Source organism: Phycodurus eques, chromosome 1, assembly GCF_024500275.1.
Source record: "Phycodurus eques isolate BA_2022a chromosome 1, UOR_Pequ_1.1, whole genome shotgun sequence".
NCBI classification, from domain to species: Eukaryota; Metazoa; Chordata; class Actinopteri; order Syngnathiformes; family Syngnathidae; genus Phycodurus; species Phycodurus eques.
Window position 1 is genome coordinate 9225681 of NC_084525.1, and position 21141 is coordinate 9246821.

The window sequence follows — 21141 nt, forward strand, 5'->3', positions numbered from 1 at the left end:
GAAAGAGGCCTGATTCCGATCCATAGATATCTTATTTCATGTCATGATGCGTATCCGGATTGTGTCACTTGAACAATGTGTAATGTAAATGCAGCTTTTGACCGCTCATTGAGCTGAAGTCTTACAAAGTATGCTTAAGTGTCCAATGATGTCATTGTGGTTTGAATCAGATTTTTTTGTGTGCGATTTTTACAATTCTATTTTTCCAGCAAAGTTTGGATGAGTTACAAATTGTACAACCTCGGGGCCATTTAAGAGGTGCATTAAAATGTATCTATTGATAAGCTTTTTTACAGTATTTCCATTATATTCCTGCACTAAATCCATCTAATCCTCCACTGTGAGGATAACATACCATTGTGTTTGGTACCTCAGCATAATGGTGCCAAAAAGTGCTGATCAGTTATTTTGCTCATCCTTCACTTTTGACGTTGAACTTTCGACGCTTTATTGGAAACTTGGCTTTGTAGCTTTTGGTCATTTGCTGTATTTAGGGAACTCAAAGAACAAAAGTGAAATCCAACTTTTGAGTGATCTCCAAAGCAATGGATGATCTCATGGTGACATATAAAGACAGCACACCTCAAGGATGTGCAATGCCTTTTGATAAGCTTCTTCGCCAGATGATGCTCAAACTGAAAGAATTGGAGTGGCTTTGCTGTCGGAGCAATCAGAAGAAGTTGGCGGCCTTTTCAGATTGCTGCCCATCTGCGTGATGTTGTTGTTAAAGTGAGATGAGATCATGCTTTGAGTCACAGTATTCATGCATATAAAATGTTTTGTTTTTTTCTTCTTGCATAAAGCAAATCATTGATTGGGTTTCCAAACACCTGCTATGTACTGCAATAATGTCATTACCAACCTTATTCTTATGCTATTATTTTGTGGATTATTTAATCAGGCCTGCTCTATCATTGGTGGCAATTCAACAAGCAGACTTCTTCTGTAAAGGTTGATGAGTCGCAGATTGTCGCACTACTCGTCACTTTATACCGCATACACTCCTTGAAGTCTCAGCGCCCTTTGCACAATGGTCATTGCACCGGACTATCGCAATATTAGTCATTCGAACTGCTCGAAGTGCTAGAGGACTCTGCATCTTTTTGCACAATTGTTTTTTGTCAATGTCTTTATGTCTCCAAAGTGTTCTGTAAATTGACTGTCTGTTGTACTAGAGCGGCTCCAACTACCGGAGACAAATTCCTTGTGTGTTTTGGACATACTTGGCAAATAAAGATGATTCTGATTCTGATGAGTCAAAATTTTTATAATAAAGGGCCCTCATCTAAACATGGCAACTTTCAGCTTCATGCCGCTCAACCTGAACTATATGCCAGACAGTGTTGGGAGGTAACTAATTACATGTAACATCCATCCATCCATTTTCTGAGCCGCTTCTCCTCACTAGGGTCACGGGTGTGCTGGAGCCTATCCCAGCTGTCATCGGGCAGGAGGCGGGGTACTCCCTGAACTGGTTGCCAGCCAATCGCAGGACACATACAAACAAGCAACCATCCGCACTCACATTCACACCTACTGGCAATTTAGAGTCTCCAATTAATGCATGTTTTTGGGATGTGGGCGGAAACCGGAGTGCCCGGAGAAAACCCATGCAGGCACGGGGAGAACATGCAAACTCCACACAGGCGGGGCCGGGGATTGAACCCGGGTCCTCAGAACTGTGAGGCTTACGCTCTAACCAGTCGTCCACCGTGCCGCCTTACATGTAACAAGATTACATTATTTAAATTACAAAATGTATGTACAGTTATCCCTCGTTTATCGGTGGGGTTAGGTTCTGGACCACCCCCGCAATAAGTAAAATCCAGAAGTGATATTTTAAAAAAATATATTTTTTACATATTTTAAACCTGTATGAATCTCTCCAATTCCACACTTACCAATCTTACCCACACTCTTACTACCCTCTACCACACTCATAAACATTTCTTATACTCTTAAATGCTTTTTATATGCTTGAACATATATAATATTACCACCATATATAATTATATTAGGGCACTCACCATTAAAGTTGAAGTTGGTGCAGATTTTGAATGTACTGCACAGCCAAGAAGCGCATTACAGCTATCACCCTGATATTATTGTCATCATTCTTTATGTACTGACCATGGATTCATTTATGCCATAATGGCTGCAAACAGGTACGAACCTTCTCCTCTCCGTCAACAGGGCGAAGAATTGCATCTTTGTCATCAGTTTATTATTTGTGCAAAGAACAAACATGTGGTTAATTCTAAAAGATCTATGGTTTTAATCCATTTTTTTAAGAGACATCCAAGGGTCAAGTTGATGGATTCATTCAAAATTAAGAAAAGTAATCAAAATGTAATTAAATGTAATTAGTTATATAACTATGAGAAATGAATTAAAATAGTTGCAAAACTATAACATTTTCAACAGGGTAATTTGATAACATGTATTATTCTTTGTATGCTAAACATGAAGGAATGGCATGAATTAAAAATGTTTACACATCTAAACTTACAGGATACAACCCCAATTCCAATGAAGTTGGGACGTTGTGTTAAACATAAAAACAGAATACAATGATTTGCAAATCATGTTCAACCTATATTTAATTGAGTACACTACAAAGACAAGATATTTAATGTTCAAACTGATAAACTTTATTGTTTTTAGCAAATAATCATTAACTTAGGCGGCAACTGGTTAGAGTGTCTGCCTCACAGTTCTGAGGACCGGGGTTCAATCCCCGGCCCCGCCTGTGTGGAGTTTGCATGTTCTCCACGTGCCTGCGTGGGATTTCTCCGGGCACTCCGGTTTCCTCCGACATCCCAAAAACATGCATGGTAGGTTAAGTGACAACTCTAAATTGCCCGTAGGTGTGAATGTGAGTGCGACTGGTTGTTTGTTTGTATGCGACCAGTTCAGGGTGTACCCTGCCTCCTGCCCGATGATAGCTGGGATGGGCTCCAGCACACCCGCGACCCTAGTGAGGAGGAGCGGCTCAGAAAATCGATGGATGGATCGATGCAATCATGAACTTAGAATTTTATGGCTGCAACACGTTCCAAAAAAGCTGGTACAGGGTCATGTTTACCACTGTGTTACATCGCCTTTTCTTTTAACAACATTCAATAAACGTTTGGGAACTGAGGAGACTAATTGTTGAAGCTTTGTAGGTGGAATTCTTTCCCATTCTTGCTTGATGTACAGCTTCAGCTGTTCAACAGTCCAGGGTCTCCGTTGTCGTGTTTTACGCTTCATAATGCGCCACACATTTTCAATGGGAGACAGGTCTGGACTGCAGGCAGGCCAGTCTAGTACCCGCACTCTTTTACTACGAAGCCACGCTGTTGTAACACGTGCAGAATGTGGTTTGGCATTGTCTTGCTGAAATAAGAAGAGGCGTCCATGAAAAAGACGTTGCTTGGATGGAATCATATGTTTCTCCAAAACCTGTATGTACCTTTCAGCATTAATGGTGCCTTCACAGATGTGTAAGTTACCCATGCCATTGGCACTAACACAGCCCCATACCATCACAGATGCTGGCTTTTGAACTTTGTGTCCATAACAGTCCGGATGGTTCTTTTCCTCTTTGGCCCAGAGGACACAACATCCACAATTTAGCTAGTTTTATCAGTTTGAACATTAAATATCTTGTCTTGTATTCAATTAAATATAGGTTGAACATGATTTGAAAATCATTGCATTCTGTTTTTATTTAGGTTTAACACAATGTCCCAACTTGGGACATTGTGTGCGGTTGTATTTCGCATATTTCTCAAAAGCTTGGTCAAACTCCAAATTGTATAAATTATCAGTTGTTCCTTCTTTAAGGTATCTAAATGTAGTCCCATCTATAGATTTTAGTACAATTTTTCACATTTGCCAGGAAATTAACTACGCTGAATAAAAATGTAAATACAAAAGTTTTATTTTTGCGCCTATTTTTCAGGAGCTGAACTCAAAGATCTAAGATTTTATCTATGTACACAAGAGGTCTCTTTACCTTAAATACTATTCACAAATCGGTCCAAATCTGCGTTAGTGAGCACTTCTCATTTGCTGAGATAATCCATCCATTTCACAGGCGAGGCGTAGCGGGATGCTGATTAGACAGCATGATTATTGCCTTAGGCTGCCCACAATAATAGGCCACTCAAATGTGCAGTTGGGAGAAAATTAAGAACCTATTGGGGGGGCAGAAAACCAGTCAGTATCTGGTGTGACCATCATTTGCTACACGCAATGCAAAACATCTCTTTTGCATAGAGTTGATTGATCAGGTTGTTCATTGTGGCCTGTAGAATGTTAGTCTACTGCTCTTTAATGGCTGTGTGAAGCTCGTGGTTATTGGAAGGAACTAGTATACGTTGTCATATGTGCCATTCCAGGGCATCCCAAACAAAAACTCAACGGGTGATATGTCTGGTGAGTACACAGGCCATGCAAGCACTGGGATGTTTTCAGCTTCCAGGACTTGTGTATAGATCCTTGCAACATGGGGCTTTGCATTATCATGCTGCAACATGTGGCGTTGGTCATGGATGAATGGCACAAGAATGGGCCTCAAGATCTCATCATGGTATCCTGTGCATTAAAAATGCCATCAATAAAAGGCACCTGTGTTTGTTTGACGTCATCAAGTTGGTCACGACGATGACCTGGATGAGCTTCCCTGTAACGGTTGTTGACAATTTGTGCAAAAATTCTTTGGTCATACAAGACAGTTTTTGCAGCAGCTGTCCGGGTGGCTGGTCTCAGACGATCTTGGATGTGAAGCTGCTGGATGTGGCGCTCCTGGGGTGGTGTAACTCCAGATGCCCTGCGATTGTGAGACCAGTTGAATGTACTGCCAAATTCTCTGAAATGCCTTTGGAGATGGCTCATTCAATTCACGTGCAAAAGCCCTGGTGGACATTCCTCTATTCAGGTTGTCAATTGTACGCTCCCTAAAAAGTTGCGACGTCTGTGGAATTGTGCTGTATGATAAAACTGCACATCTTAGACTGGTCTTTTATTATGGGTGGCTTAGCACACTTTAGAAAGGTTTGTGAACAATATTTGAGAGAAGTAGACCTATTGGGTGCATGGAAAATGTTGGAGAAATTTGACTTCAGCTCATGAAAAAGTGTTGCATTTATAATTCTGTTTAATGTACACCATCATTGTATACTCCACATTGAAAGCAGATCTGATTTGGTTTGCTTGTCTCCTCTTTGTGCGTGAAGTACATCTGGGATTTGTTTGTCTGTCCTAACACATTAGCGATTCACTGAACCTAAAGATGAATTGTCATGTCAAATGAGACAAACACACACACACACACACACACACGCACACACACACACACACACACATGCACACATGCACACATGCACGCACACACACAAAGAATGCCAACATTGTGAAATTTGAGACCCCACTGCTCGCTCCATGGAAAGAAAGAAAATAGAAAAGCTTGGTGTAGTCGACTCTTGGTCATTCAAGAAGACAGACACTGCCTGGAAAGACACTACACCAAGCCTCAACCAAAAGCATTCTTGCATGTCACTTAAAAGGAAACTGCAGTATATTACACCTACGACCTAACATGGCTTCTCCTCTGTTCACAATATTATATGTCAGTAGGGGTGTCGCTGTGCTGGAGGATCAACTCAGTCTGTGCAGAGGCACTTTTCATCTGCTCTTGCATTTGGAAATGTAAAAAACCCTGTAGACGGGAGGATAAGAGAGCAGACGGAGGTAGAATATGAGCGAAGAGCGAGAAGGGAGCAGAGGAAAAAACAGCTGAGAAGGAAAGAAGAGGTGGAGGCGGTGGTTGTGGTTTGTTGGTGGGGGGCGTTCAGGAAGAGAGAAAATTAGGGGAGTGGGAACCTTATCCTGGAATAGCCAGTGAGGAGAGCTTGCAGACTCCACCCTCCATCCTCAATCCTCCCCTTACTCTGTCCCCCCCTCCCATCTCTCTGGCTCTCTTCTCTGTCTCTCTTAGCTGAAGCAGTCTGTCATTTGACCAGGCAGTTCACCAAGGCGAACACACTCCATTAAAGACAAGCCAGAGATAAAAAGATACGACAGGACAATATGCTCAGTGGAATCTTTGCATGGCTGTTTATCACCTACTCACTGGATTTCTTCGCGGCTTCTTTCGTGGACTCCTCTGGACGTGAAATGTCAGCGGTCAACTAAGAAGGAGGCCAAACCGACCTCCTTTTTGTTTCTGGTGGGATTTGAACTTTGAGGGGGGTGAACCTGCAGGGAGCGGGAGCAGGAGCGGCGGGCCATGCCCACCCCTGCTCATGGTCCAACAGCATGAAAAGGGGCCACCCTCACCATCGTCACCACCGAGGCTGCTGTGGCTGCCGACACTTGTTCCGGAAAGTCCTGACTAAGTGTGGCTGCTGCTATGCCCGAGTCAGAGGTCAGTGTCAGACACGCAGTTGCGCACACACACGGCCATACACACACAACTTGTTCCTCTCCTCAACTCCATATTTGCTCCTTATCTCGAGTTCGATTCCTCATCTGATTTATTATGTGAAAGCCTCAAGCCTCAGTCTAACCACAACAGGTGTGACACACACACACTCCTGAGAGTGAGTGAAAAATGAAGTAGGGCTCACAAAAGACAGGCAGAGAAGGAACAGAAAACGAGGATCCGCAGCACACATTCTTCCATTAAAAACGAGAACGGAATGAGTGTGTTTATGTCAGGCCAAGTTGGAAGTGTCTTCATGCCGAAGAGTGCGTCAGTCGGGAATGCACGTGGCTGGATGAAACATATAAGAGGGAAAAACATTCCTCTACCCAAAACACTGCCGCCCCCCTACTGTGCTGTATATGTTGTAATGAAGCTCAGCAGGAAAGGCAGCAGTCCATTAGGCTATAGTGCGGCTGAGTAAAAGCAGTGGGAGGTGTGGAGTCAACGCTCTCGTTGGGCACAAAAGTCACTATTAAGTCTGTGTAGCATTTTGCCACCAGTGTACACGCGTCATCTATTTTGAGCGATCGCATCACAAAGTTAATAAAACAACAGTGTGATGGCAACATGTGCTGCAGTATCTAGGTTGTATGTTTGCACCCTTTTACAAGTCTATATGAAAGGGATAAACAAGGGACCTACCCACTGAGGCCATGCACATTCAGTATAGGGGGCTTGGGGGGGTGCTCATAAAGACGGCTTTAATATTATTGGCTCGCGTTCTTGGATAAATACTAGAGATTCTTTGAGTTTTATTTCTTATGTAATCGACAGTCTCCTTTTTTCAATAGCCTGCATCTCCACACAGCACCTCTGGCATGTTATCATAGCAAATAGGGCATTGACGGGCCAACACTTAGCATCGATAGTTGCTGTGTTATAACCCTTTATGAAACTGATATTTAACACAAACAGTAGAGCAACACATGTAAACAGACAATATCGCAATACTCACAGGCATATATTCTTTATCCTATGTGAAAGATAAATGACTAATATGACAGCAGCTTATTGAGTCACATTAGTTGTGAATCTATTTTTCTTTGTTTGTGTCAGCATGACTATATTATTCTGCCCCCCCGGGTAGCCAAGGTGGGCACACCAGAAGGAGCACCACAATAAATTGAATTAACGCATTAAATCATGATGCACAAGCTGTTTAAATCTTTACATTCTATTTGATAAAGTTATTACTCTATATTAATGCAATATTACAGAGTGCTATTTTCCTTATTAAAAAACGTTGCACAATTGTATTTTATTTGGGGCTGGAACAGATTAATGGCATTTCCATTCATTTCACTGGGAAAAGCTGATTTGACATGCAAGTGTTTTGAATTATGAGCGTGGTAATGTAATGAATTGAAACTTGTATCTAAAGGCACCGCTGTGTTGCCTCCATTTTAAATGTACAGCACCCTCTTAGTTTAACTATTCATGTGAGGCTGATATATACAGCCAGCTCATTCCACATGTAAAGTACATTTTGATGTACAGTTGCTGCCATTATTTAGTAATAGGTATGCTGTACCGATCACCTAAAGTTTCTACAGTAAAGTAGCATTGATAATTAGAACGGCACTCTATGGCAATTGTTGTAGGACAGTATACGCAGTTTAGCAGCTCTCAGTTTAGCAACACATTCAAAAACGATACTTAAGACACACACACACACACATGCACGCACACACACGCACACACACACACACACACATATATATATATATATATATATATATATATATATATATATGGGTGTTTATTTGATTTCGGGCACTTTTGATTTTTGTTTTTCTCAAAAATAAAATGTCACAAAAACTATATATACCTACCTCGAGAAATGTTTACCGCTACAATGGCATATTGATTAAAAATTTATTCATCTTGTGATGGTAATGACATGTGATGGTAATGACATTTCAAAGTTTTTAGCTAACTGTGCTATGCTGGTAGAGTTATCTTAAATTTTTCTTTTAGCTAGCTAATCGTGTACAACATTTTATAAGATTATCAAGTTTTTACAGGAAAATCTTTCAACATATTAACACTACAAGTCGTTTGGTAATGACATGCAATAAAAATATTATGTGACTTAAGGGTACAAATGAGGAAAATACTTACTCTTCCAGTTATCAAAATGTCTGACTTCTCTCTGACCTAGCATGTGCTTGAGTGACAAGACAAAATGACACAGGGAATTAAAGAATCAGATTTTGAATAAACATGATTGATCTGAAAATGGTCAATGTGGCGGTAATGACAACAACTTTAAGGGACAAACATATTGTAGTAAAAATAAGACAGAATTTGAAGTTGTATATGATGAGAAATCATTAATTCTATTATATTTTAAGGAAATTATGGGTGGCGGCACGGTGTTCGACTGGTTAGAGCGTCTGCCTCACAATTCTGAAGACCGGGGTTCAAATCCCGGCCCCACCTGTGGGGAGTTTGCATGTTCTCCCCGTGCTTGCTGGGATAGGCTCCAGCATGTCTGCGACCCTAGTGGCTCAGAAAATGGATGGATGGATGGAATTTATGGTCAAAGTTACACCATTTTAGGATTTTTTAGTAGAACGATAGAGCTTCATACATCCAAACCCTGTGCTAGGGACAGGCTGAAAACACCCATATACCATTTTTCTCATTAAATATATTTCCAAAGGTGCAATTGACATGAAAAGTAATCCATACATACAAAGAAAGTAGAACAAATAAGCTCACAAATTTAGTTGTGTGTAATAATGTGAAATGACACAGGGGAAAAGTATTGAACACGCCAGCTGGTATTTATTTTATACTGTACAAAAGCCTTTGTTTGCAATGACAGCTTCAAGACGCCTCCTGTATGGAGACACTAGTCACATGCATTGCTCTGATGTGATTTTGGCCCATTCCTCCACACAAGCAGTCTTCAAATTTTGAAGGTTCCGTGGGCTTCTTTTATGGACCTTGAGTTTCAGTTCTTTCCATAAATTTTGATTGGATTCAAGTCAGGTGATTGGTTGGGCAATTCTAGCAGCTTTATTTTTTTTTCCTTGAAACCAAGTGAGAGTTTTCTTGGCAGTATGTTTTGGATCATTATCCTGCTGAAATGTCCACCCTCGTTTCATTTTCATCATCCTCGTAGACGGCAGCAGTTTTTTGTCAAGAATGTCTCGGTACATTTGCCCATTCATCCTTCCTTCAATAATGTGAAGTTTACCAGTACCATTTTCTGAAAAGCAGCCCCACACCATCATGTTCCCACCTCTGAACTTCACTGTTGGTATGGTGTTTTTAGGGTGATGTCCAGTGCCATTTCTCCTTCAAACGTGGTGTGCATTATGGCATCCAAAGAGTTCAAGTTTGCTTACCTTCTTCTCAATACTTGTTTTTACAGAAATCGTAGTTTTCCTCCAGTTTTTATTCCGAACATCAGTCAAATCTATCAATTTTTCATTAATATGCTAAATAACATTCACTTATACAAACATGTTGATGCACAGATGCGGAGTCTTCTATCAGGCTCTGAACCTCACTTTCTGTGGTGGTTGGTACTGTATGTTGGTATGCCTAAGCAAAAGTGACGAAGTTATGAAAAAGTGTAACCATTGCAATCGTATATATTTTTCCACCACAATTTTTTAATACATTTTCCAATAAATCTAAAACCTGTTTTGTTCAAATTAGAAATATATAAATATTATTTAAAATGCTGAAGCAGCAAAGTGAAATTTTTTTATCGCTGCCAAAGGAAAAGCCATATTATACTTTTCATTCTAAACATCTCAACATCTCCTTCAACAAAGCATGAGACTCTACCCCACTGTTTTAATGTCTTATATGTTTTTATTTTAACTTTCTTTTTGTTTTACAGTTTTTAAAACTTACTATTTTATGTTGAATTGTCTTATGTTCGATTTCTATTTATGCACTGCACTTTATTTCAGATGCGCTTGTTTTCAAAGTAGCTCATCTGCTTTGAGTTTGAATGTGTTGCATGCCCGCAGATGCTGTGCAACATCTTCGCTCTCATGAATTACTTTTGCCTCTGCTGTCGGCCCGCGCCCTTCTGGCCTTCCTGCTCAGATGTCGGCCATAAACCTTATTTGCTGGGCAGTCATGGAATATTTTTGTCTTGCATTTTTAAGGCCACTCTCTATAATCTATAAAATTGATGATGTGCATGCAAATCCCTGTGGATCAGCTGTTTCTGAACAAGTCACAGCAGACCATCTGTCACCACCAAGCATCTCGGAAGAGGGAGAAATTTAATGATTAAAAAAATAATAATTGGAGCAGCCAATTTTCCCAAGCATCATCTTAATTTAAAAATGTATAAATTACTTTTTTGTCTTTCAATTCATTTATTTGTATTACTCAAATCCCTTATCCATGTTTCTTTCATGTGAATGACTGTTAAATAATGATTAGTATGCACATCACAACATAGTTATTTGTGTTGTAAATGGTCTTTTAACAACAGTAAACACAAGATTTCATGTTCATAACATTTTTTCATTGGTCTTGTTTTATAGGGGAGGGGTGGCATAAAGTTTATCAATCCCATTCTTTTTATTTTAACAACAACAAAAAAAGCAATTGACGCTGACGAAAATACAGTGCACGGCATGACTCATCGCCTACTTAAGCATAATGACATATACTTGCCTGCTGGATGACACACACGCACTTTTATGCACACGATATGCAGGCTTTCATTCACACAGTTGAGTACCCATCACTTCAGCACTCGATAGGACATTGCATTCAATTGAATTTGCGTTATTCCTAAACCTTCACTTCTATTAACTAGACTTTACGCCAATTTTATCGGCCTTATCGGTATCGGCCAATAATTAGCATTTTATGCTGCATAATTCGCCGATCATTTGTTCCTTCTATCACTATGCCTCACTGGCATAAATACAGGAACAAAGATACTTTATTTATTGTAAATATAATGTTTTGAGCAATTAAGTACACGAGTATATACAGTAAATGAACAGGTCATTTAAATAGACACATTCCTCCATCTTGTGATCGGATCGGTGATCGGTTATCGGCCCCAAAAATCCTGATCATGTAAAGCTTACTCTTAACCTACCATTCCACTCTTAATCTAATGATTGACAGTCTTGCTTCCAATACGTTCACGTTTAATCAGAGAGTGTTGGCCGTGCATTAGAAGAACAAATAACTCAATACACAAATCCTCTGTAGCTCACCTCTTATTTATTTAATAATTTTTTCACAAATACACAGACATGATGGAACACAGGAAGCAAGACATGACACTTTACGGAAAAATGATTTACGTTAGTTTTGTTTTACGGCCGACACTGGCTGCGTGAAGGGAAAATACAGTGTAAGCACAGGATCCATCGGTCCATGCTGTGCATTGGGGAGGAATTATTCATCAGACCTCTGCTCAACAGGATGGTGGCCGACTGGTTAGAACGTCAGCCTCACAGTTCTGAGGACCCGGGTTCAATCCCCGGCCCCGCCTGTGTGGAGTTTGCGTGTTCTCCCCGTGCCTGCGTGGGTTTTCTCTGGGCACTCCGGTTTCCTCCCACATCCCAAAAACATGCATTAATTGGAGACTCTAAAATTGCCCGTAGGTGTGACTGTGAGTGCGTATGGTTGTATGTTTGTATGTGCCCTGTGATTGGCTGGCAACCAGTTCAGGGTGTACCCCGCCTCCTGCCCGATGACAGCTGGGATAGGCTCCAGCATGCCCGCGACCCTAGTGAGGAGAAGCGGCTCAGAAAATGGATGGATGGATTATTTTTTCACAAATACAGACATGATGGAACACAGGAAGCAAGACATGACATTATACGGAAAAATTATTTACGTTAGTTTTGTTTTATGGCCGACACTGGCTGCGTGAGGGAAAATGCAGTGTAAGAACAGGATCCATCGGTCCATGCTGTGCATTGGGGAGGAATTATTCATCAGAACTCAACAGGATGGGGGGCCTACCTGTCGAGCAGATATCATTTTTAATAATTCTCCTTCTGTTTTCTAGTCTTACGCCCAGTTGTTGCCAAATGACAGATGGACTTTTTTTTTTAAACTCATTTTCTGGAGTTGGATATGCTGCCATAGTTTTAAGCATATCAACCTGTGGATTGACCAAATCAGATCTGATACAAGTGCTTTGGGGAGCTGCTTAGACTAGGGTACAGATAGCAACTGACCAAAACCAGTTCAGAATCCCCACTGTGAAATCTGAGAAGGAATTCACATTACATTAACTGTTCTTTACTTATTCATACATGGTCATGTTATACGCCTGATATAAATCTCTGCATCTTCACGAATTTCTCTACATGCATATTGGTAAGTGTTTAGGATAACCCTTGACATATAAATTATAAGCCAAGAACGTAATTCAGTACAAGATGCTTTCAACCGACTTGTCAATTTTTTTTCAAAATACAGATGTGGCCACACAAACATTGAATGACAAATGTTAAAGAACCAAAAGAGAAATCAGGAGTAAAGCAATTATTATTATCATCATCACTTTTTATTATCTATGGCGTACATGGACACCCACTGGAAATGTCGTTAGATTCAAATTTGATGATTTAAAAACTCATCAAATACTGCATGTAAAAGGAGGCTCCAAAATCGTGAAAAATCAACCCATTGTCTCTGCTCTCAAATGCTACGGGCCTGTCTGCTGAATACCACTTTTACGATTTGGAAACTTGGATGCTACTTCGTCTAGCATCTTGCTTATTCCTATACAGGGCTCTACACCAATTTTTGCATTAGTAGCACCAGCACATGATTTGGTTGCACCCTTTTTTGAGGAGGTACAGTGTGACCATGGCATACCAAAGTTACGTGTGAAGGTTGACAGTGACTCGAAATATGATATTTGCAAACTATGTTACAGTGAAGACGTTTGTCTGCAACAAGCAGTGGCAGACAAAACAGGCCATATGATTGACATAATGTACATTTAAAAGCAATTCCATTCGTGTACCACCACCAAGTATTGTGCATTCAAAAATTATTCAAGCCCTTCTTTCATGCAAGATATTATTTTTTTGTTTAATTTTCTAAAACAAATCTAATTAACAATTTATACATGAACTCAAAACAAATGTGTTTCATTTGAAATTTCAATTGGGACAGCCCATGCAACGCTCAGACACTAGTTCAGTTGTAGCTCAGTTCCTTGCGCTCTCAGCTTGCTTTCTTTAGCGGCATTCGACAATTTGTGGCGACGCTGCTGCGGAGAAAGAGAGCTGTAATTTCTCTCCCTGGTGAGTACTGATTTTTTCTTTTTATTTTTTTAAAAAAACCTTTCCCAAAAGACCGCGAAGACCGTCAGCGTAGTTGGTCAGTCATTATAGGCTAGCTAGCTAGCTATGCTAGGTTTAACTGCTAAGTTGGCCGACACTAGAATGGAGTTTGAGTAGGACTACTCGTGTTTGTAGTTACTCTAACTAGTGTTTTAACCGCAGAACGTGTTCTGGAAAAAGTGTACGTGTACGTACAGAAGCTACGGACATGAATTATTAACTAATAATTTGTTTTGGCAGATGCCCCCTCCGCATAGCGCCCCGCCCCTACCAGTCGTGGATTCTGTTGAATGTATGTATGAATTGAAAGTTCAGTGACGTTTGTGCTTTTTTTTACTTATCAAAAATCGCCATATGAATGCAAAGCGGGTAATCTATGGGGCATTTATACTACAGTATAGTGTTAAAACACCAAAGGGTAGCTAAATAGCCCATTGAGAGACGAGTAGCACTTATTCTTTACATTAACCGCACTGGTCTGTTAATGCAGTATTTTGTTTGCTAATATTGAATCAGTGCTATTTTTAGCTGCTGCGCCACTGTTGCGTTAGGAGTTTACAAGACGGCTCGTGCACACATTTTGTTCTACCCCACTCTTTTGACCATAACAACTGATAAACCGTTGCTTTAAAGTGCTGTATGTAATTTTGTATGTGGATGTGGTCCCCCATGTGTTGCATTTTAAATCATTTGTTTTCTGTGTTTGTGTTGTTGTTCAGCCCGCGGTAGCTAAGGATGCAGAAAGGAACCTCACCACCATTTACACAATCCGAAAAGATGGACACGAGGAGCCAGAGGATGTGGGAATTGTGATCGAGGGCATTAAAGTCCGTAACAACGCTGGCAGTATCATCATGGTGTTGATCATGCTGTTTGGGCTCATCAGGGCACTTCATCTAGTCTTTCCAGAAAACCTGAAGTAAACCTCTGAGTTTTTCCAGACAATCATTATGAACTTTGATGGACCCAAGCTAAATGCAATGGTACAGCAGCTGAAAATTTAACTTTTTTCATAAGGGACAGTCTACGTGTGTGCTCACAGTCCAAGACTGTCATCGAAGATGCTTTTCTAGTACTTAAAATGTGTTAATTCAAGATGCACTAACCTGCGTTACTATATGAGTGACTGGACTCAAAGGTGTTTTATACAACTACAAATAAGCTTAAAAATGTAAGGATGTAAAGTTCAAAATGCATTTTCCAAAGAATGTAGTTTTATTTTGTGAGTTTTCAATAAAAACACATTTACCAGATTTTGTGTTGTGTTGTGTTGGGTAAACACTAAAATAATTTATTTTAGACTAATTATAGTAATTTGAGTTGGACTGATGGGAATAAATGTACTTATTTTAATTTGGCTGTATTTGATGAAAATGGGTTTGGCTGACTCAATTATATCACATTACACGGAACTACTAAGTTTGAGTTGGAGTCACACAAATAAAATGGATGGAAAACCTGCCCAAAGTTTATTTGTGTTCATCCAATGAGTCATATTTTTGAGTGTGTATGATTATTCACACTATTTTGCAAAGTATTTACAAGCAAAACAAACCAGTTTACCTATTTAAAATCATCGTCTCAGACAGAACATGGATAAATCATTACTACTGCAATTATTGCACTATGCAATCATCTTTAAAAGAGTGTGCTTTTTAACTTTGTACATATCTTTATATGTCTATGCTATCAACAGGGTTGGGACTAGGCTTACCTGATAGATAGATAGATAGATAGTTTTGCTAGCTTCATAACAAAGTTAATAAAACCTTTGCACATGACTGCAATAACGAGTGAAATCAAAACGAGAGACAAATTAATCAGGCAATCTTTGCAGTTAGCGATAACTAACTAACATCAAACTAACTGCACATAACAGTTGTGCCGGATAACCGCCGAAGTGAATGAAGGTGCTCAAGTTCTTATATAGTGGGTGAGGGGCGACTCATGCTCCAAAATATCAGGAAAACTGAAATGGTGAAAAACTGTTTTATTCTATGGGCTCTGTTTTCATAGACAGAGCATCTGCGATGAGGCGCAAATGCCGGCGAATCCTGTTTTTCATGCAAGCGCAAGACTCGCTAAACAATTTAGCAGACCAGCCTGCGCCATGCTGGGCGTTTCGGTGCGACAGAGGGCATCCTTGGATATGTGCCTGGTGGAGTGACAGTTTGGTGGCAGAAAGTTGTAAAGCCCTGTATAATGTATTAAGCAACAAATCTCTGAATTCACTTTGCAAGATCTTTAAACATAACTTTTTTTTTTTTTTTTTTTAAATCTAAATGTTGTTTTCCTCCTTATCCACCACTGACCCACTCTTTCCCCTCTTGTTGAGGAAGTCAGCAGCTGTATCTCAGGCCAACACGGCGAGCAAAAAAGCAGCAATTTTCCCCAAATTTGACATCTATTCTTTTGCTTTTCTTCATTGTCTTGCTTTTGCTTGTTGGAGTGAATGGAAGACGCAGCTTGTATGTTGACTGAGGCATGTAATAGGTTAGCACGAGGATACCCTCCAGCATTACACAGACCCAAACACACACATCCACACACGCATGCACGCATACACATACATACACACAAACACACAAACAATCCACTGCATGTGTGTATGCTCCAAATGTAACCGCAAATAACAACAGTACAGCTAATCCAAAATTGAATTATTAGCCATGAAGGTTAGAGCAAAGCCTAAAAAGCAGTTTGGTGTAACCTGGCATGGATACACAACCTGACACAGGCACTAATTCAATAAAGCTGAGGCAAATGGAAAAAAGAAAAAAGACACACAAAAAAACCATTGTGTTTCGAAGTGAAAACTTCCATCACTGTTTCATCAAACAGATGGGCCTATTTTCAAGATAAATTTTATAAAATACAATTATAGAAACGATACTTCAATAGAAAATAACAACACTTTGTCAATGTCCATGAGCGGAGTTTCTCTGCATCTAAGCCTGAAGAAACCTGGCTATTTTTTAATGACAAATCGATTGTGCTTAGACAAAACAGCCCTGTTGGCAAAAGTGCGGGAAAATTGTCACGACAAAAGCAGCGTGCCTTTTTATGTCTCAGCTGGAGAACCTATTTTTCCCATCAGCTTATAAGGCAGACTTTAGACATTATGGAAAAAGCAACAAAAATAGCTGAAATGAAGGTCTGCTGCTGCACTGCCGCTACCCGACCTCATGTTCTGAGATATTTTTAATCTTTGCCCCTGAGCCCACTCTGTACCTCGCCATCTCCCACCCTGCCTATCTGCTGTGCAACCTGTCTCCATATTGTTTTTTTTTTTTTCATTGCCTCATGCGAGGAGAGGAGAGGACAGACCCAGGGTAAGGACGAGGTGACCTGTGTTCGCAGCATGAATTTTGGGCCGAGAGTTGTGTGAGGCTTGGAATTTGAAGAGCAAGTGGAGCATTAGGAACCTTCCTTCCCGTTTGGCCCCCTCCTCCTCATCCTCTTCTTCTTTCAGACTTTCCGGCATACAGCCAGTCAACCGGTTATTAATTATGTCCTCCCCCCTTTTCAAGAAGTTCACTGTCTACCTCTTTTTTTGCTCAGCCTTTGCTTTTTGCTCCATTTGCCTTGACTTATTTCCACGGCTCCCGTGCGCCTCTCCTGCATGCTCATTTTTCTCTTCCTCAAGGCTCTATTTGTAAATGTGAAGAGGAGGCGAATGAGGGAACAAATTATGAAACACAGGAGTGCATTCCATACCTTGTTTAGAAAGAATTCTCTTACAAAACCGGAGAGCAAGACCAGCCTCTTATTTTCAATTTTAACCCCACTTTTAGCTCATATAGCTCATTGTATGTTTACATCTTTCATTTTACTTCACTTAATTTACATCATCCTTTTCTAGTATCCTACCATTGTTTTGTTTTTTTGCGACATTGTAATATGATTCATTTGGACACTTTTTCTTCAACAGTCTGAAAATTACAGCAACAAGTTCAGTGTGGGTTTCTCAAGTAGATGCTCCTTTCAACACTTTTTCCCAGAAAAGAAAGAAATTTTAAGAAAAAAAAAAACATGCGTGATTACAGTGCAGACAATGTTTTCTGAATGACTTAACTGCAAATCGTTCTTCGTTAAGGACTGAGGGTGTTTGTTAACTATCGTGTTAAAGGCAGCCAGACACATAAGGATTGATGGTTATTGGGTGCATTGGTGCAAAGTAGTATTGGGGCCAAGGAAAGGAAAACAAAGAAAAATTCAGATGAAGAAAAGTCTTAAAGTTAGGAGAATAAATGTAATATCACAGAAAAAAAGTCTAATAATATTGTCCATGTTAAGCTTCTCAGCAGAGAAAGGTCTGAGACCACTGCCCATGCCATATATCATTAAGTTCATTTCATTAAATACTTCAATAGTCTCGTACATTTTTTTTAACATATTTTCTTGAAGGACAATCATTTTTTTCCAGTAATATTGCAAATTTAATCACGAAGCCCAGACATTTTATGTTGTCAGTGTGGCCCTAAAACCCCTCCCTATGGTACATTGAATAAATCAACTAATGAAATAAATATATATTTTTGAATGAAAACAATTATCAGGCGTCCATAGAATTCATGCAATTTTGCTTATAAAAAATTTGGTTTTTAGTTGTATCCTTATGCCCTGGTCATTTCATACCATCGGCACCGTGTCTTCCCCCACGTTTTCTTTGTTTCCTCTCAAAATGACAAAACAAGTCATCTTGGACTGGAGATCAGTTTTGCGCGACATCTTCAAAAACCTTAGTTAGTGTTCAGTATTGATATTCAATGCAAGACTCAAAAGTTAAAACCACAACGAAAGAGAATGTCAGGTTGCAATCAACTACTGCAATTAGCCCTACAGTCCATGCGCTCTATCTGAAGTCAGCCTATGTCATATTTTAGAGCTAATTCCAAATCCAGGTCATATTCAGTGTGGTTTGTGAAGGACTGAAGGATTTTGTGTATTCGTGTGACATCATTCTAATGGCCAGAATGCTTCCAAGTGCTGGATTTGAAGTGGAACAGTCAAAGGCTTACAGGTGCAGAGGATTTGAATTTGAAATTAAGCCATCTTTTGTTCTCAGAGTATTGTTTTACAAATAACAACATTCAGAGCTGTTTCTCTATGAATATTGATGAAAAATCTATGCTAATTATGACACATAAAAGTGCCATATCCTATGTTTGTGCGCCCAAAAGTGTGGTTGTTTTCTTAACTTAACATTGTGTAATATTTTGTGTGGCGGTCTCTCACTTTCTCCATTTGGGTTTTGTTGCTATGGGGATGAGCGGGAAGTGAAGTGAAGAGCTATGAAAAGGAATGACAATATTTGTCTGGAAAGCTCATCATGTCTGACTGAGAACTGCACTCACAGCGCAGCTTTCTCGCAGCAGGGGCACATCTGCGCGTCAGTGTTCCACGTGCATGTCTGCACTGTTGGCCCTATCATGCTCGGCTCAGTTCTACTGCATACGGCATCTGAAGGTGCTCCGAATGCTGACACTTGGCTGTGAGTGCTTCCATGCCATTGGTTTTCCACTTAAACAATTAGAACCCAAATGAATGGAATGGAAATGACATTCATTCGTTCAAGAAAAAAAAAATAATTTGAAATGTTTTTTGACACAAGAAAGTCAAGTCAAGTTTATTTGTATAACCCATAATCACAAAAAAGTCTCAAAAGGTTTCGCAGTCCCACACTTGACAAAGATCGATGACATGCCCTGATCTAAACCCCCATCCGGGCAAGGAAAAACTCAAAACTCCATTTGGGGAGAAACTGCTGCTGTCTGCTCTTGGTGCAGATGGCTCCCTGAGATGACGTTTCCCACTTGGTTTCTCTGTGCCCAGCCATAAGTCATTACATTATTATTTTCTTACTTTTTTTTTTACTGTGTGTGCCCGTGTGTGTTGTGTGTGAGTGTGCGTGTGCACTTGTAAGTATCTGTGGATGAGTGGTGGGAGGAGATTGATTTTAACTATGTGAAGCACTTTGAGATGCATATTGTATGAGAAGTGCTCTATAAATAAAGTTTGATTAGATTTTATTTAAAAACCTTGAGAAGGGACCACAGATGGAGGGATGACCAGGCTGCAATGGATGTCAAGCGAACAACATGTATAACATCGGATGTTGCTGTACAATGTTAGTTAAGATGACATAAGAGTCCATCTAAAGAGATGAAGCGCAGCAAGTAGAGATGCCTTCAGGAAAGTGGTTGAAAAAAGAGAGAGAAATAAATAAAAAGAGAGAGAAAGAAAGAAAGAAAGAAAGGGTGAAAGAAAGAAAGAAAGAAAGGGTGAAAGAAAGAAAGAAAGAAAGAAAGAAAGAAAGAAAGAAAGAATAACAAGTCGGGTCACTCGACACTCATGGCACCACTACATCACTTGTAGAGCAAATAAGGTATTACAATGGCTGGAGGTCATTTCAATTTTTATTTCTAATGGAAAATGAATTCTAGCAGCTCTATACCAGCATCCTGGAACAAATTGTGTTCAACTTTAGGGGTTCCGCTTCTTACTGCTGAAATACAAGTTTATCTCAAGTTCATAGACATGCGCACATTTGCACACAATACTTTTGGGAAAACTGCAAGTGGACATCTGATAGCACCAGAGTAGTCGTGGGTAAGTGGGGTCAAAGCTATACTGTAGCCACGTCCCCAAGGACAGGTAGGCACCACTTGGTCTCCGAGCTCTTCTCGCACGCATCCTGACGACCGCAGTTGCCATATGGAATCACAATCGCTTTTCATTTGCTCTGTGTTCTCAGCCATCTCTGACTTAATGGCAGCCTTGTTTGCCAACGTGTGACTCATTCTCTTTCCGTCCTTTGGTGTATGCCCAGATAATCATTATGATGATCAACAGTGTGCGTGCGTGCGTGCGTGTGTGTGTGTGTGTGTGTGTGTGTGTATGTGCTACCAACTGCACCCCTGGCTTCAAAGTGCACAACGAAACAACATCTCAGCAGCAGAGCACGCCTGAGTAGTGTGTTGGGCCCCCTCTGTTCTTTCACCAACACACATCTGTGACACCAATATTAAAGTAACTCACACAACAGCAGAATGAAATAATAACATTGGATGTATACTTAATTGCTGCTTAATTGCCGTCCAGCTAGGCTCTCACCAGCCGGTGTGACTTTTCTGCAGTGGAACGTCGCTGACACCAGCCCCCGCCAGCCGGGCTTTCTGCTCACTCACCTTACTGTTATTGTCATCTGATTAGTGGAAAGTGTCTTTGAGTGTCTTGAGAAGCACAATAGAAGTTCAATGTATTATTATTATTATAATTATTATTATTAAATAAAAAGCTTTAATAATCATATTAGAGACACAGAGGGAATGAAATGTACGTGTACATATATACATTTCTTAT

General features: G+C 40.1%; 1 protein-coding gene across 3 annotated transcripts in view; it reads left to right on the top strand.

Annotated features, from left to right (window-relative positions):
* The window catches only part of arhgef25a (Rho guanine nucleotide exchange factor (GEF) 25a), a 69122-nt gene that overhangs the window by 13207 nt on the left and 34774 nt on the right, over positions 1–21141 (top strand). The window contains exon 1 of one of the 3 annotated variants that reach the window (XM_061675895.1): positions 6005–6412. The exons of the other annotated variants lie outside the window; for them this stretch is intronic. Coding sequence (XP_061531879.1) covers positions 6304–6412 — 109 coding nt within the window. The 5' untranslated portion in view covers positions 6005–6303. Of the gene's footprint in view, positions 1–6004; positions 6413–21141 lie in introns of those variants that run through there. 3 annotated transcript variants of the gene reach the window in all.